The 16,374-nt window shown below is 37.0% G+C and overlaps 1 protein-coding gene across 4 annotated transcripts in view; it reads left to right on the top strand.

Annotated features, from left to right (window-relative positions):
• Positions 1–1,303: 1,303 nt before the first annotated feature.
• Positions 1,304–16,374, top strand: part of BRMS1L (BRMS1 like transcriptional repressor) — a 42,224-nt gene continuing 27,153 nt past the window's right edge. The window contains exons 1-5 of one of the 4 annotated variants that reach the window (XM_035728120.1): positions 1,725–1,858; positions 4,161–4,253; positions 4,856–4,946; positions 9,307–9,434; positions 10,979–11,058. In XM_035728120.1, coding sequence (XP_035584013.1) covers positions 4,858–4,946; positions 9,307–9,434; positions 10,979–11,058 — 297 coding nt within the window. In that variant the 5' untranslated portion in view covers positions 1,725–1,858; positions 4,161–4,253; positions 4,856–4,857. Of the gene's footprint in view, positions 1,859–4,160; positions 4,254–4,855; positions 4,947–9,306; positions 9,435–10,978; positions 11,059–16,374 lie in introns of all 4 variants that reach the window. The other 3 variants (XM_035728118.1, XM_035728117.1, XM_035728119.1) reach the window with 3 other exon arrangements.

The raw sequence follows: 16,374 nt of genomic DNA, 5'->3' as shown, positions 1-16,374 counted from the left end.
TGGGGGTGCTGGGTTGGTGATGCATGTTGTCAAGAAAGTGGCTTTGAAAAAGAAAAAGAGTAGAAGAAGACTGCAGAGAGAACAAGGTGTGCAAAGACATTGGAATGTGAAATAGTTTTGTGTTTAGCAACTGAAGACTTCAGTTTTGGAGAACATGGTAAGAAGAAGAGAAGTAGGCTGACACTAGATAACAAAAGTCCCTTAATTTGGATTTAACCCTGTAGAAATGGGTAGAACTTGAAATGGTTTCTGTCATTAAATTCTAAATCTAACTTCAATGCAATTATGCCTTGATACCCTTACCATTCTCCTTGAAATGTCTTTGGACCTGTTGGAGAAATAAATGCTGTACAATCCACAATATTCTATGAAATATTTTAATAGCAAACTGCTACTTCAAGAAGAAACTCTGTCTTCTAAAGAGTGGCTAATATACAGTTTTTAGATTTGTCTGCAAATTAAGTTTCCTTATCTGTAAAATGGGGATAATAATAGTACCTACCTCAGAGCTATTAAATTGAGAATTAAACTCATTATGACTCATGTAAAGAGCTTACCAAGGTACCTGATACAGGGTAAAAGTAGTCAATTAATATGAGTTATAATGTATTATGATACTTATGGAGTATTCCTTGTCTATTTTACCTATCATCGAGAAAATCTAACATTTCATTGAGTCAAAGATGTATTTTTCATCGAAACTGAAGTTAAAGGCACCTGGGTGGCTCAGTCTATGTCTGCCTTTGGCTCAAGTCATGATCCCTGGGTTCTGGGATGGAGTCCCCTATAGGCTCCCTGCTCAGCAAGGACTCTGCTTCTCCTTCTGCCCCTCCCCCCCGCTCGTGCTCGCTCTCGCAAAAATAAATAAATAAAATCTTAAAAAACAAGAAATCTGAAGTTAAATCAAGCCTGGTGGCATCATCATGCTGTCTGTAGTAAAAAAAAATGAATGCCAAAAATACTAGATGAAAATGCCAAGATAAAACTTCCTTCCCCTCTATGTTATTGGCTGCAAATGTTTCAAGAACGACTTAAAGATTTTTGTGCAACATAGAAAGTGCAAGTTATCGTCCGCAGTTATTAATTAAATATAATAGCTTATTAGTGGTATAATAAAGGTGCTTAGGTAGAAGAGAAGTTTTTCCAGTTCCTCCAGGCTCATCGAGGAGGAAAACCCTCAGGCAAAAGACCTTTTCATATCTGACAGGAACATCTTGGATAGCCAGGGAGCTCGGACAACCATTTGGCGGGAAAAGAATAAATACAGACCAAATTCACACAATCTGTTTCTGTTTAGTTTATAAATTGCGATCGAGTCTGTCAGGTTTTGTGCCTTGTGGGACTTGAAGTCCACAAGCAAGAAGTGAACAGGGCTGTTGAAGCTTGGAAGGCGGCAGCCCCCGCAGGTCTGAGCAGTAAGGACTACGACTCCCGACACACATTGCAAGGCCGCGCCGTAATTACGGGCAACCAACCATACCCGAGCAGGGCAAGCCCCAGCCCCCCGGCTCGTAGGACTGCCTCCACCAATGGCAGAGCTCCCAGCGCAGAGCCTGCGGGTTAGGTTGTGAGGCTCGGGCCGGGGGCGGGGAGGAGCTGAGGGGGTTCAGAACGCGCTCGGCCGCTGGGTGGGTCGGGGCGTTCGGCGCGCCCTTCATTGAAGCGGCGGTGGCTGGGCTGGGCGCCGGGAGTGGGAAGCGACGGCGCGGCTGGAAAATGCCAGTCCATTCCCGAGGGGATAAGAAGGAAACGAACCATCACGATGAGATGGAGGTGGACTACGCCGAAAACGAGGGGAGCAGCTCAGAGGACGAGGACACGGAAAGCTCCTCGGTCTCCGAGGATGGAGATAGCTCAGGTGTGCAACCCACCGGGGCCGGGACCCTGAGTCCTCGCGCCGGGCGCACGCCAGGCCGCTCTCCGCACGCCGGGCAGCTGCGTCCTGCTGGGAGTGCGGGGCGGGGAAGAGAGGGAAGGGGCGGAGACTGGCTCCCGGCCCTGGGCAGCACCCGGACTCGTCGTGGGGCGCTGCCTGGCTCCAGGCGGCTCCCTGCTTGGCGGGGCGGGACCCGGCGCGGGCCTGGGCTCGCCCAGCTTCGGGATGCCGTGCGGTCCTGCTCCCCATCGGACCCGCCCTGGGGACCTCCGGGTAGTGCCGGGGGCTGTGGACCAAAGCCGGGAATGCCCCAACTTGTTTGGGAGACCTTGGAAATGCCTCTTAGCCCCAGACCACTGACTTCTTTCCTTATTTTTACATTTTTCCAATCCCTCTCAACATGGGTGGGTTGTCAGGGCCGAGGTTAGATTTGTGCCGGCTCTTGGCTGGTTTAGAATTTGTTAATCTCAGTTTCCAAGTCAGCCTGTCAGTCAGCACTTGACATCAGCGCTCCTGCGGGGGCTGACTTGGAGCTGTCCCATTTACAGCATCTGTTTGAACTTTTCAAGACTGAGAAGAGCCCAACATCGGGGTGATTTTGGATCTTCATATGCGTATAAATTGGCTGATTTGGGGGCAGCTCTGAAGTTTTCCAAGTCTTTTCTTCCCTGTGATCTTTTCTAATTTTGGGCTCTTTCAGGTTTTTGGGGTCGGAGGGCAGATTAACATCATAGGTCAATTCTGCAAACTTTTAGGATGGTTATTTTAAAAAGAAATGGAATATGTGATTGCCTGGATTCTTTTTCTTTTTTTCCATATGATGAGGATGAAACTTAAACTTCTTTGTCTTGGCCTGATTTTGGCCATGTAGCAAGGATTTGATGACAGTCTGTTATCGCCCTGATACCCTCTTTTTCAGGTTTCTCTTTCAAAGCAAATCTTCATGGAAGTATGTAATTTCAATCAATAAATTAGCCATCCCCAAATAGGCATTTATGAGTGATTTTCTTGAGCTGCACTGGGCACCAGTCAGTGTGAGGTATAAATAAATAGTTATGATCTGATCTCAATTAAACAGCTGTCATAAATTAGTACTTGAGTAAACTACCAAATGAATACTTAACTGTAAACAACGCTATAGGATTTCAGAGACAGAGGAAATCTTTTCAGAATAGGGTGGCCAGCAAAGGCTAGTTGAAAAAGGTGGGATTATTTTAATTATCTTGAAGCATGGCTAGAATTTGGATTGGGGTGGTATGTTGGATTGGGAGGAATATAAGAAAAAGTGCAAAGGCTAGAGTTTAAGGCTTATTCAAAAGAGTGAGAAACCAGTTTTGTTGGGAGAAGGATTTGAGCTAGAAAAGGAAAAGAAGGTATAGATGTGAAAGATTTTTAAAAAGCACAAAACAAGATTGATGTATGCAAGTTTAGGAGTGAAGGTAAGAGGAAAACCCCAGATAGAAGGAGAATGGAAATAGCATGAATAGAAATAGAATAGTGAAAGATTTCAGATAAAGATGGAAGTTAGAGTATTTCAGACATATTGCTTTTGAGGTGATGGTGGTATATTTAAGTCAGGGTGTCAACTGACAGATGGAAATGTGGAATTGGAACCTGCCTGGGATAGGAAGCATAACTTGGAAGTCATCTGCCTAGCCATGAAAGCAGGTGAGATTTCAAAAGTGAGCAATACAGAGAAAGAACATCTAGGCTGTATGTGAATATATTTTCTAGATCTGTAAAACGCTTGCTCTTCAAGTGTTTGATGGGAGCTGGGATCTCACAAAATGACATCAATTTGTTAATTTTTATGCTGACTTTTGTGATTTTTTTCACTGATTTTTATTCCATCCCAGAAAATAATGGGCGACTTAATTTTGAAGAATGTAATAATAATTTGAACTACAAAAGTCAAGTTTTTTAAACGCAAAGACATTATTTAAATTATGCAGTTTTGCTTCTTGTGAAAGCATTTCTTTTCTGCCATATGTCTTTCATGTTAAACGTCCACAGTTTTATTCTTCTCAAACCCTGGTACTGAGCAGGTCCTAAAGCTACAAAACAAAATAAAACAAAACACTCTACTATCCAGAGATACTGGGAAGTGAGTCATCTTGAGGGACCAAGTTTTAAATAGCCAAAAAGTAAGCTATTAAGAGCCAGAAATAATTTTAATCTGTTTGGGGAAAGTTAAAAAAAAAATGAACCCTATAGTTCCTTGCTGTATGAAAATAACTGAACATAATTTAACTCTTTCTCATAGTTTGACCTTTATTTGATGCAGATCAAGATGCAGATCATCTTGTGCTTCACTTAATCTGAAGTGTTGAATATATGTGATGTAAAAATAGAAGATATGGAAAATAGGAGAGAGCTGGTAATTAACAGTTGCTTTCCTTCAAAAGTTTGCTTGTTTTTCTCTTCATTTTCCTTTTTCTCACTTACTGACAATAATTTGGGGGAGAGGGAATAATCAGAATATGAGTAGGAGACCAAGATATCTTGTGGAAAACAGAATGAGATTAGTCTTCTTCTTTATGTGACTGGCAAATCAGTCAGGTAAGCAGTTCTGAAATAAGAATTCCAAAAGTGTTTTTGAGCAATGTCCTTTAATGGACATAATCATTTTAGTGCCTAAGTTCTGTTGAGTTGATGGAAAATAAACCAAAAGTGAATTACTTCATATAGTATAGCTTGATGTCAGCCCTTTAAGATGATTTAAAAATGAATAAAAATAAGAAGGTCTAGAGATTGCTATAGCTTTAATTCTCATTTGTATTTTACGTTAAAATCTGTAGTGGAAGTTATTTTGGGTAAATGTTTATTTTTTCTTAAGGCTTAATATAGGTCTTGCATATCTAACTTCATATTACAGTTTGGTGTGTGTTTTTTGTTTTGTTTCTTACCATTTTAATTAACATTCAGATAACTTGGAACATAACATTAATTTTTTCTTTGCTCTTTGCCTTTTATTAACAGAAATGGATGATGAAGACTGTGAAAGAAGAAGAATGGAATGTTTAGATGAAATGTCCAATCTAGAAAAACAGTTTACGGATCTCAAGGATCAGTAAGTAGTAATGTCAGAAGGTTATTTTTCACTGAATCTCAGTCATGTCACATGTATATTACCACAAGAGAAATTATATTCATTCTGAAGTATTTTCCTTTTTGTATTTTATGGGACTGACTGATCTGAAAGGCTTCAACTGTGGTTTGCCTGCTGAAGACCTCATTAACTCAACTAAGGGTTTTGAGGCAGGTTTTTTGGGGGGGGTATAAAAACATTTCTATATGGATGTTGGTAAGTAAAATGTTTTCCCTGGGTTGTTGCACTCTTAGTTCTAATCTGCTTCATTCATTTCTTTGTTAGGTAACTGGATAAAGATAGCATTTTTAAAATTTTAGAATAAGAAAATATTTCCCAAAAATGGCATAGTGATTTTTGTTTATATCAACATTGGATAGTACATACATGTTTTCACATTATTTAGTTTGCTTCTTGCAGCAGCTCTGTAAGGTTGGAAGATAACCTTATCTCCATTTTACCTGTGAGAAAATTGATGCTCAGAGGAGTGAAGTGATTTGCCCATAGTTCATCTGGAAATGATAAACTAAGCCAGGCCTTCTGCCTCCTAGTACTATGGCGTTCCTTCCACTAAGGCACATTACTTTGGAGGAAATGTAGTGGAGTAGAAAAAGCATAGGCTCTGAATCCAGGCCTTCTTCATAGATTAAAAAGGTATAATAATAGCTTTTTTATTATTAACCGTAAGGATTGTATGAGCAGTATATGAAATTCTTAGTTTTGGCTGGCACATAGTGGGCTTATTAGATACTGTTTTCTCCCCCTCTTCATTAAACCCGAACTCTTATGAGCAGTTGCTTACACAAGAATGGGCCCCAGTGATTTGAGAAACAGAATAGATGCAGATGCAGATAAAAAAAAAAATCTTAAAGATGAGCTTTTACTTTGAATCTTGCCGGCAAGGTCATGGGGCATAGCTACATATTAGGAATTGTAAATGAAAGAAACTTCTGAGAGTATGGACACCCTAATTTATTCAGAAGCTGGCTCTTCATAAATTCTTCATAATTTTGCTGCTTATTCTGTTCTCCTACTTATTCCCTAGAGAGGCCCAAGGAAGAGATGAAGACATGTTTAATATCTGGAATTGCTAGACTAAAAGGGGACAGATTTGTTTACTAAATGAATCCTGTTTATGCCACTTCTGGTCTTAACTTTCATTGGTATGAGAGGTGAATATATAAATGTTTCAAGCTAGTGCAACAAATTAATATAAATAATCCAAAGTTCAAAATTTTGGCTTTAAAAAACATGGTATCATATTTTTTATTCTAAAGATTTACATTATTAATTTTAAATTAAAATTAGTTTGGATCCCCAAAGGATCCATTATTTGGCAGCATGGAGAGTTCATCCAGGATCGTGCTGAAAAAGAGGAAGCAAATTTGTGCTTTTGTATTTTAAGTACAGGTAAGCCATGAAGGAATAATTCTCATACAATTAATTAAGATATGCCTATTGAGCTTTTAAAGTATATTTTATGGTTTCCCAAGAAATGAAAATTACTGTATAGTTCTAGTATAAGATATTACCAAGGAACACTTTGCAGCCGGTTACTCGTTAAGCCTAATCTTGTTCATCTGGGGGCTGGCAGTTGCCTTGATTTTTGCTTTTTCATGGCTCATTATGACCACAAGCCAGGTCCCCCCACCAGCTTCATTCATCTCAGAAAGTATTAAAAGTAGACCCATTACCACTATTAATAGGATTATTTCTCAAGGAATTGGTATTCAGAAATATGTTTTAGAAATTATTAATCTTTGTACCAGGTTTATAATTATCTTTTCATCTGCCCCACTTGCCTCATCGCTATTTTTATTCTGTTGTACTGTGTATCTCTGTAAGCTGTCTCAAATCCTCTTTAGAAGAGGTAGGAAATATAACAATAATAATAATAAAAAAAAACAAGAACTTATCCTGCTTCAACAACAACAACAAGAAGTTATCCTGCTTCTCCTGTACTAGCACCATAGGGCATAATAGCACTCCTTTCATAGGGCAAAAATACACCATTTGCAGTTTGTATACTAGTGGAAGTTTCTTCTACCTCCTTAAAAAGATAGAGGAACTTACCCCACCTAAGTTTCCATTTATTTCAATGTCCATAGCCAATAAACATGAATTGGGATTCTACTCTGTGAATAGTATTGTGGTTGCTGGTGAGGAACTCATGATTCTTGCCTTTGATGAGTTTGTATCCGAATTCTAAGGTTGTTGAAATGATACTGATTTTGAGGAATCTATTCTTTTAAAAGGGTAGTTAATTGAATGTTGTTAATTCACATATCCTGTTCATTCAAGCTGCTGTTCACCTATTAGGGATACCTTATCAATATTTTAAGTTTGATGTTTTTCAGGTTCAGTCATCATTTTCATCAAATTTTTAGCGTATTGCCTAAAGTTGTATTTATGATTTCAAAAACTATAAGTATCATGTTGTAGTTTTCTGACTTTACACATTCGTTTATCATGGTATCTTGAGTTTTAGAAAAATTTAACCCCCCCCAAAAAAATTTAACCCAGATATGATAATGTATTATTGGCAGTTAACTCAGATAATTTTTCCATTTTTGTTTAAAAAAAAATTTTATTGTATTAACACCCAAACTTGCTCAATTCCTTCAGAATCATCATATAAATCTTTATGCTAGTTATAATTATCAATTATAAACACCAATATTGATTATATTGTTTTTTTTAAAGTTTCTATTTTAATTCCAGTTAATGTATAGTGTTATATTAATTTCAGGTATACAATATAGTGATTCAACAATTCCATTCATCACTGGTGCTCATCACAAATGCACGCCTTAATCCCCATCACCTATTTAACCCATCCCCATCCTCCTCCCTAATTGTCTTAATTGTCTTGGTTTATATTTTCAAGAGGAAAGAGGAGAATTTTATATGAAAGCCAGGAACTGTAATATTTTCAAAAGCCAACTGCTAGTTATACTAACACCTACAAGCATAATCAGTGGTTTCTTTTTTTTTTAATTAAAAAAATATTTGAGAGAGAGAGAGAGTGAGAGAGAGCACCAGCTGGGAGGAGAGGGAGAAGCAGGCTCCCCACTGAGCAGGGAGCCCGACGTCGGGCTCGATTCCAGAACCCCGGGATCATGACCTGAGCCGAAGGCAGACGCTTAACTGACTGAGCCACCCAGGCGCCCCAGAATCAGTGGTTTCTTTTAGCAGTTACTACCTGCCTTCCTTATGACACATTCTTCACCTCTGAGAAAGTAATGAATGGCAAAAAAAGAGTTTACAAAATGATCTTAAATTGTGTTTTGTTTTGAGAGAGAGAGCGCGTGCGCACAAGCAGGGACTAGGGAGAGGGAGAGAGAGAATCTTAAGCAGGCTCGGTGCTCTGTGCGGAGCTCAATCTCATGACCCTGAGATCGTGATGACCTGAGTGGAAATCAAGAGTAGGATGCTTTCCTAAGTGAGCCACTCAAGCGCCCCAGTGATCTTAAATTGTTAATCTGCTTTGAAAGTTTTAGGATATCTTTAAAATGCCACAAAGCCAGGATTCAAAGTGCCTTTCATAAAGAATGACAATGTAAACATCTTCCGGTTAAAAAGCGTGCTATCCTGCAGGATTATTGCCAAAAATAAACAATGCGTTGTCTCAAGTACTCAGTCACTGATAATCAAGGTAAAGTTACTGGTGTGACAGCTGGCAAATTAGAGTAGTTGTATGTAAATTCATAAATACAGCAACAGGGGTCTCCTACCCCATTTTTCATTTTCCCATCCACCGAGCAACTGCTTTTGTTAGAGTTTCTTCATTTGCAGTCCAGACAAACTGGTAATGCTAGATCACAAGTTCTGTAGCCGTTGGTTTTTACCTCCATCACTCAGATTTCCTCTTTGTAAAAACCATGTAGGCCGAATGTAACACTCACTCCTTTCCAGGAAAGATGGAGAGAAGCCAGGGAATTACTTATTTTGATGACTAGTAATTATTCAAAATGATTTCTTTGTTTCTTTTAAGCTCAGTGTTTAAATGACCTTTTCTCCTAGAATTGATTTATTGTTCTGCAGTTAAAACAAAACCAAAAATCTAGAGTGCAAAAAAAGTAGTATCTTAGTTGTATTTTTTGTACTGTGAATTAATCATTAAAGAATGATGTATCTAAAAAAAAATAAAAATATCTACTTTGTGATTACATGCATAAAGTCAAATAATGTAACTGAGTTTTTCACTTGAGATTAAGAAAAAAATATATTTGGTAGGTTATTAGAATATGAATGATATTAGGAAGAGAGAATGTATAGAAATGGTAAATTGTTAGCCTTTTTGGGCTTTTAAAATTAATATTTTAACTTTTGCTTTGTTAAGACTTTATAAAGAACGATTAAGTCAGGTGGATGCAAAACTACAAGAAGTCATAGCTGGAAAAGCACCAGAATATTTGGAACCACTGGCAACTTTACAAGAAAATATGCAAATTCGTACAAAGGTAGCAGGTAGGAAAGTGAAACATCTTTTCCATATAGTAGAATATGAACTCTTCACTAGATTTGAAAGGTATTTGTCAAGTGAGTGTTTCTTGCTAATGAAATCACAAATTTACAGTGAGCAGAGTATTTCACTCAATCAGCCCACAATTATTAATTCAATGCCTCTTGCTTTCCTCTGTTGCTGTGGGGGGGATCAAAAAAAAGTCCTAAGATTGCTCAGTGTTGTTGAGAAGATACTTCCACATGTAAAACAATTAGAAACATGATGCTTTTATTAAGAGCAACTGTTACTATTTCAGTTTAATTTCTTGTTAGATAAATTGAGATTCAATTTAAGTACTCAGTCTTTGGTTTGTAATTGGGATCCAGCCTCAGAATTGTGTCCTAGCACTGATGACAAGGGATATATCTATTTGAAGATGCCTTATGATTTTTCATAGTTAGACTAAAACTGAATTTTAACTAATGGAGATGCTGATTTTTTTCTTTTGGGGGGACACTGATGTTCCTGCACCTATTATGTAATGCCTAAGGCATTGTTCATTGTAAGTTCTTTTTGTACTAAATCTACCTTAAGCCAAATTTTATTCTCAAATTCTTAATATTAAATATGTAGATGATGTCATACTTGCTGTCTTTGCATATTGGCTTATTAGCACACCCTGAAAAGGAAACAAGTCCTTAATTTTCTTTGACATTCTAAAAGGACTAAGTGAGACTTACTGGATGTTTAGGAAATATTACTTGAGTCACTTACTTTCTACTGTGTGACTGTGTGACCTCATTTACTTTTTGATTGTACAAAGAATAGTGTGTATGTGTGAATGTGTTGCTAATGGCCTAGTTCTAGATACCTGTCCCATGCCTTTACTATACAAGAAAGAATTACATTTCTAGGGTCAACTATGGCATTGAGTTTGGTATATATCTAAGGCTCTGTGTTTGCTATTTTTTGATGGGGTATTTGCACAGCCATGTTGCCTATTTTATACTTTTGTCTTGGTAGCTGTAAGTAACCTCTCTTGAGCATCCATTCTCTAGATAAAGCTCTGTCAGGAGCACTCAAACATCATATCAGTTTATGTATTTTGTTGTTATCAGTTTATACATTTAAACTTCTTTGGACTCTGAAAATAAATAATTGTTAAAAAATAGTGGTTTTGTTGGTTATTATTACTTTGAGAAGATATGATTAATGAAACCAGAGTTTATTGACTATTTCCATTATGAGTCCTAAGAGATTATTTTTCACAGGAAAGGAGTTTTATTTTCATTTTGATCATTCTCTATCAAGGAGGTTCTTTAGAAGAATGGAGTAAGAACTAAAATTTGCAGTGCAAGTTTCTTCCTAGTTCTTAAATTCTTAGTTCTCCAGTCTGCTTTGACATATATTTTAACTGAGCCTTTTTGTTTTTAAAGATTAAGCTAAAATCATTTGTCAGTTTCTTCCTGATTCATCTTATAAAAACAGTTGGACAGAATTCCTGTAAGGAAGTGATAATGAATCTCATTACTGCTAACATAATCAGAGTGATTGTGTTTGGTTGCAGGAATCTATAGAGAGCTCTGCTTAGAATCTGTAAAGAACAAATATGAATGTGAAATTCAAGCCTCTCGCCAGCATTGTGAGGTACTGTTATTTTACTTAACTTTTAAGCTAATTTCAACTCTTCAAGTCTTTTTCTGAGTGTAGTAGTTAAAAAAGTAAATAAAATAAATGAAACAAAATTAAATTGTACTTTAGCTTATCACTTGTGAATTTTCTTTTTTAAATACAGCTGCAGGGGAAGCTATATTGGAAATAGGACACAAAGAAGGGATGATAGAAAAGAACTAAGTGAGATAATTTTAGTTTTTCAGCGATTACCTTAAAAAGACTTTGTAATGATCATGTCATTTGGCATTGCTGAAAATATTAGTGCAATTAGTATACTATTCAAGTTAAGACTCAAAAAGTGTATATCCAGTGGTACAGTTAGAATGTTGGGCTTATTAATCTGGCTCTCTAGATCTGTTTCCACATCTTACGGCAGAATTCTGTATTTATGGTGAAAAAAATAGATATATTTTTCTCTATGTTCTCTTTATTTGAATAGTGTTTAAAAAACCTAATTTTGCAGATAACTTTTTATATAACCTAGACAAGATCATAAAAACACTCGTGGAAATAAGAGAACAAGTTCTATAATGATTCTTATCTTCTTATTTTACTATATCTTCGTAAATTATTCAAATACTAAGAGTAGATAGATATAAAAATGATGGAATGTGTTGTTTCATTTTCTTGATTACTACTGAGATGAAACATCTTTTTGATGTTTACTGGCTGCTTGGATTTGTTTTCCTAAGAAGTGCCTATTCAAATCTTTTGCCTTTATGTTGAGCTATTAGTGTTTTTCTCATTGACTGTAGAGGTTCTTTATATATACTGGATACAAATACTTTGCTGGTTATATGCTTTGCAAATATTTTTACCCAGGCAATGGGATGCCTTTTCACTCTTTTTGATGACTTGATGAACAAAAGTTGTACATTCTAATGTAGCTGAATTTATCATCTTTCCTTTATGATATGTGCTTTTTGTGTCTTTCCCACTTTGAGGTAGAAAGACAGATTTTCCTTTCAAAGGTTGAAATTTTGCTTTTTAACATTTAAAGATTGCCAACCTTTACCTTTAATTTTTGCATATGATCTAAAGTATGGATCTATTTTTTTTGCATATGGATAGGTAATGACAACAGCGTTTATTCTGTACTCCATTGTTTTACCATGAATCAGCAATTCCATCTTTTTTCTCCCCATCTCTTTTTTATGTCAAATGTCCACTTAATATGGCAGCTTGTTTCTAGCTGTTTTAATTTGTTCCATCCATCTGTTGGACTATTTCTGCACTGGTAGCATGATGCCTTCTTTACTGCTTTCAGTCTAGTAAGCCTTGATATCTCAATAAACTGATAATTTTACTTTGCTCTTCTTACACTTGCTATTGTTAAAATATTTTGTTGTTTAGTAACATCTTTTTTTTTTTTTAAGATTTTATTTATTTGACAGAGAGAGACAGCGAGAGAGGGAACATAAGCAGGGGGAGTGGCAGAGGGAGAAGCAGGCTCCCCGCTGAGCAGAGAGCTCAATACCGGGGCTTGATCCCAGGGGATCATGACCTGAGCCGAAGGCAGCCGCTTAACTGACTGAGCCACCCAGGCACCCCTAGTAACGTCTTTTAAAAAATTACTATTTCCTGCTGCTGTATAAAAAAGTATTTTTGTATATTGATATTATATCCAGCCGTATCTACCTCTCTTCTTAATTCTAATGATTTAATTACAGATTCTTAGATTTTCCATGTAGATAATAATGTCATTTGTGAAAAATGGCAGTTTGTTTCTTCCATTCTGATCTTCCTCTTATTTGTTTTACTTGTCTTTATGACACTGATAGAACATCATGCAATAGAAGCAATGAAAGCAGATCATGGTTGTGTTCTTGATTTTAAGGGAATGCTTCTTATGGTTTTCCAATAAGTATGATATTTACTACTGGGTTTTGATAAATACTCTTTTACCAAGTTAAGCAAATTTTCTTTTATTTCTTGTTTTCTAAGATTTTTTTTTTTGTACCAGGAATGGTTGTTAGGTTGTAGGTTTTATTAAATGCTTGGTCTATATCTATTGAATCAGTCATGGTTTTTTGCTCTTAATGTATTTTCTAATGTTAAGCCATCCTTGAATTCCTGAAATGATTATTTTTCTTGTGAATTACCAGATTCAGTTTGCTAATATTTTGTTTAGAAGCTTCATTTCTATGTTTGTCAGTGAGATTTAATTTTTAAGTCTCATACTGTCCTTGATTTGATTTCAAGATCCATAAAATGAGTTAGGAATATCCCATATTTTTCTCTTTCAGAGAAATATATATTTAATCAACTGAGCCCCCAGGCACCCCCTTTTTTTTTAAAAGATTTTATTTATTTATTTGACACAGAGAGAGAGAGAAATATATATTTAAGATTGCAGTCATCGGTTCTGTGAGTGCTTAGTACATCTTGTCGTTAAGATATATATATTTTTAACAGTCTTATACTTATAGAAAAGTTGCAAGGAAGTACGAAAGAACTTTTCTGGTGAACATGAGAATGAGTTGGCAACATGATGCCCCATCACCCCTGAATACAACAAAGGACATTCTCTTGTATAACGATTCTACAGTCATCAAAACCAGGAAATGTACATTGATGTTATTGCCATCTAATGCTCAGACCCCATTTAAGTTTGAGCAGTTGTCCCAACAGCGCCCTTTATAGCAGAGATCCGTTCAGAATCACTTAGTGTCTTTGTCATTGCATTTAGTTGTCATGTTGTTAGTTTCCTTCAGTGTGGAACAATTCTTCAGTCTTTCCTTTCATGATCTTCACATATTTGAAAATTGCAGTCCAGTTATTATGTAGAATGTCAGTTTTGAGTTGGTCTGCTATTTCTTCATGATTAGAAGTGGGTTTTGCCTCTCAGTAAGAATATCACAGGAGTGATATGTTCTCACTGAATTCTCTCAGGCAGCACACAATTTTGATATGTACCATTATGGTGATATACACTTGGATCACTCGACTTAAGTGGTGTCTTCCAGGTTTCTCTCAGTATACTTAATTTTTTTTTTCACATTGTGATTAATAAGTATTTTAGGGAGAAGTACTTTGAAACTATGCAAGTATCTCATTCCTTGTAACTCTTTCAGTCATTTATTTATAGAAGTATGGACTTATTGTTTCCTTATTTTTTGTCTGCCTCATCTTTCAGTTACTGAGGAAGGTATGTTAGAATTCTCTGTGTGATGGTGGATTTGTTAACACCTCCTTTATTATTATTTTTTTTGTTATTAGTTTTCTTCTTTACGTCCTAAGAAAATCCACATATTGTTCCTTTCACAATAGTAAAGTCATTCATCATTTCAGATCTAGAGGCCAAAGGTACCGATGATGAAATGCCCCATAATGCACGTCCACTGTCATGGATTCCTTTGATCAAAAAGGATGGTACAGTTCTGGAGACTGAATGCTCATGATTCCAGAGCTCCCAGCGAAACTTATCTCCTATGGAATTTCTTTTATCTTTTTCTTTTTTCTTCTTTAAAAAAAATTTCTTTAACTGTGGTAAGAACACTTAACATCGAGGGCACCTGGGTGGCTCAGATGGTTAAGCGTCTGCGTTCAGCTCAGGTCATGATCCCAGGGTCCTGGGATCAAGTCCCGCATTGGGCTCCCTGCTCAGTGCGGAAGCCTGCTGCTCCCTCTCCCGCTCCCCCTGCTTGTGCTCACTCTCTTTCTCTCTGTCAAATAAATAAAATCTTAAAAAAAAAAAAAACACAAGACCACTTAACACTCAGATCTACCCCTCTTAACAAATATTAACTGTGCAATACAATATTGTTAATTAACGGTACACTGTTGTAATACAGACCTCTAGAACTTAATCATGAGGTTTAACTGAATCTTTATACCCACCCAACAGCAACTTCCCAGTTTCCTTTCTGCCTAGCTTTTGGCTACTCTCCGTTTCTATGTGTTTGACTAGTTTATATACCTTATATAAGTGGTATCATGCAATATCTGTCCCTATGTGACTGGCTTATTTAGCATAATGTCTTTAGGGTTCATCCATGTTGTATCGTATGACAGGACTTCCTAATTTTTTTAAAGATTGAATAATATTTCATTGTATGTGTATATCATATTTTCTTTATCCATTCATCCTTCATTGTGCGTTTAGGTTGTTTTTCACATCTTGGCTATTGTGAGTAGTGCTGCAGTGAACACAGGAGTGCAAATCTCTTTGAGATCCTGATTTCACTTTTTTTGGGAATATACTCAGAAGTCAGATCGCTGGATCATATAGTTCTATTTTTAATTTTTTTAAGGAAACTCCATACTATTTTTCATGGTAACCACACCATTTTACATTCCTGTCACCTGTGCACAAGGGTTTCAATTTCTCCATATCCTCACCAACACTTGTTATCTTTTGTTTTTTTGATAATAGCCATACTAATAGATGTGAAGTGATACCATATTGTGACTTTTTTTTTTTTTTAACAGAGAGAGAGTTAGCAAGAGCAGGAACACAAGCAGGGGGAAAGGGAGAAGCAGGCTTCCCACCCAGCAGGGAGCCCGATGCGGGGCTCGATCCCAGGACCCTGAGATCATGACCTGAGCTGAAGGCAGACGCTTAACGACTGAGCCACCCAGGCGCCCCCTGTGACTTTTTTTAAAAAGATTTATTTATTTGAGAGAGAAGGAGCATGTGCATGCTTGAGTAGAAGAAGCAGGAGAGAGAGAGAGAATCTTAAGCAGACTCCCTACTGAGTGCAGAGCCCAGTGCCAGGCACGATCTCATTACCCTGAGATCATAACCTGAGCCGAAACCAAGAGTCAGATGCTCAACCCACTGAGACACCCTGGTGCACCCCCATGCTGTGATTTTAATTTCCATTTTTCTGATGAATAGTGATGTTGAGCATCTTCTCATGTACTTGGCCATTCGTATGTCTTCTTTGGAAAAAGGTCTATTCAAGTCCTTTGCTAATTTTTAAATTGAATTCCTTGTATATTTTTTATATTAGCCCTTTACCAGATACACGATTTTCAGATATTTTCTCCCATTCTGTAGATTACCTTTCCACCCTCATTGTTCCTTTGCTATGCAGAAGCTTTTTAGTTTGATATAGTCCCACTTACCTCTTTCTGCTTTTGTTGCCTGTGCTTTTGGTGTCATATACAAGAAATCATTTCCTAGAGCAATTTCATGAAGCTTATCCTTTTTATTTTCTTCTAGGAGTTTTATAGTTTCATTTAAATCTTTAATCTGTTTTGGGGCACCTGGTGGCTCAGTCGGATGAGTGTCCGACTCTTGATTTCAGCTCAGGTCATGATCTCAGGGTTGTGAGAACAAGACCC

Source organism: Zalophus californianus, chromosome 6, assembly GCF_009762305.2.
Source record: "Zalophus californianus isolate mZalCal1 chromosome 6, mZalCal1.pri.v2, whole genome shotgun sequence".
In the NCBI taxonomy this organism is placed as follows: domain Eukaryota; kingdom Metazoa; phylum Chordata; class Mammalia; order Carnivora; family Otariidae; genus Zalophus; species Zalophus californianus.
Note: the sequence above shows the minus strand (reverse complement) of the source record. Positions and strands in the feature narration are given on the sequence as shown.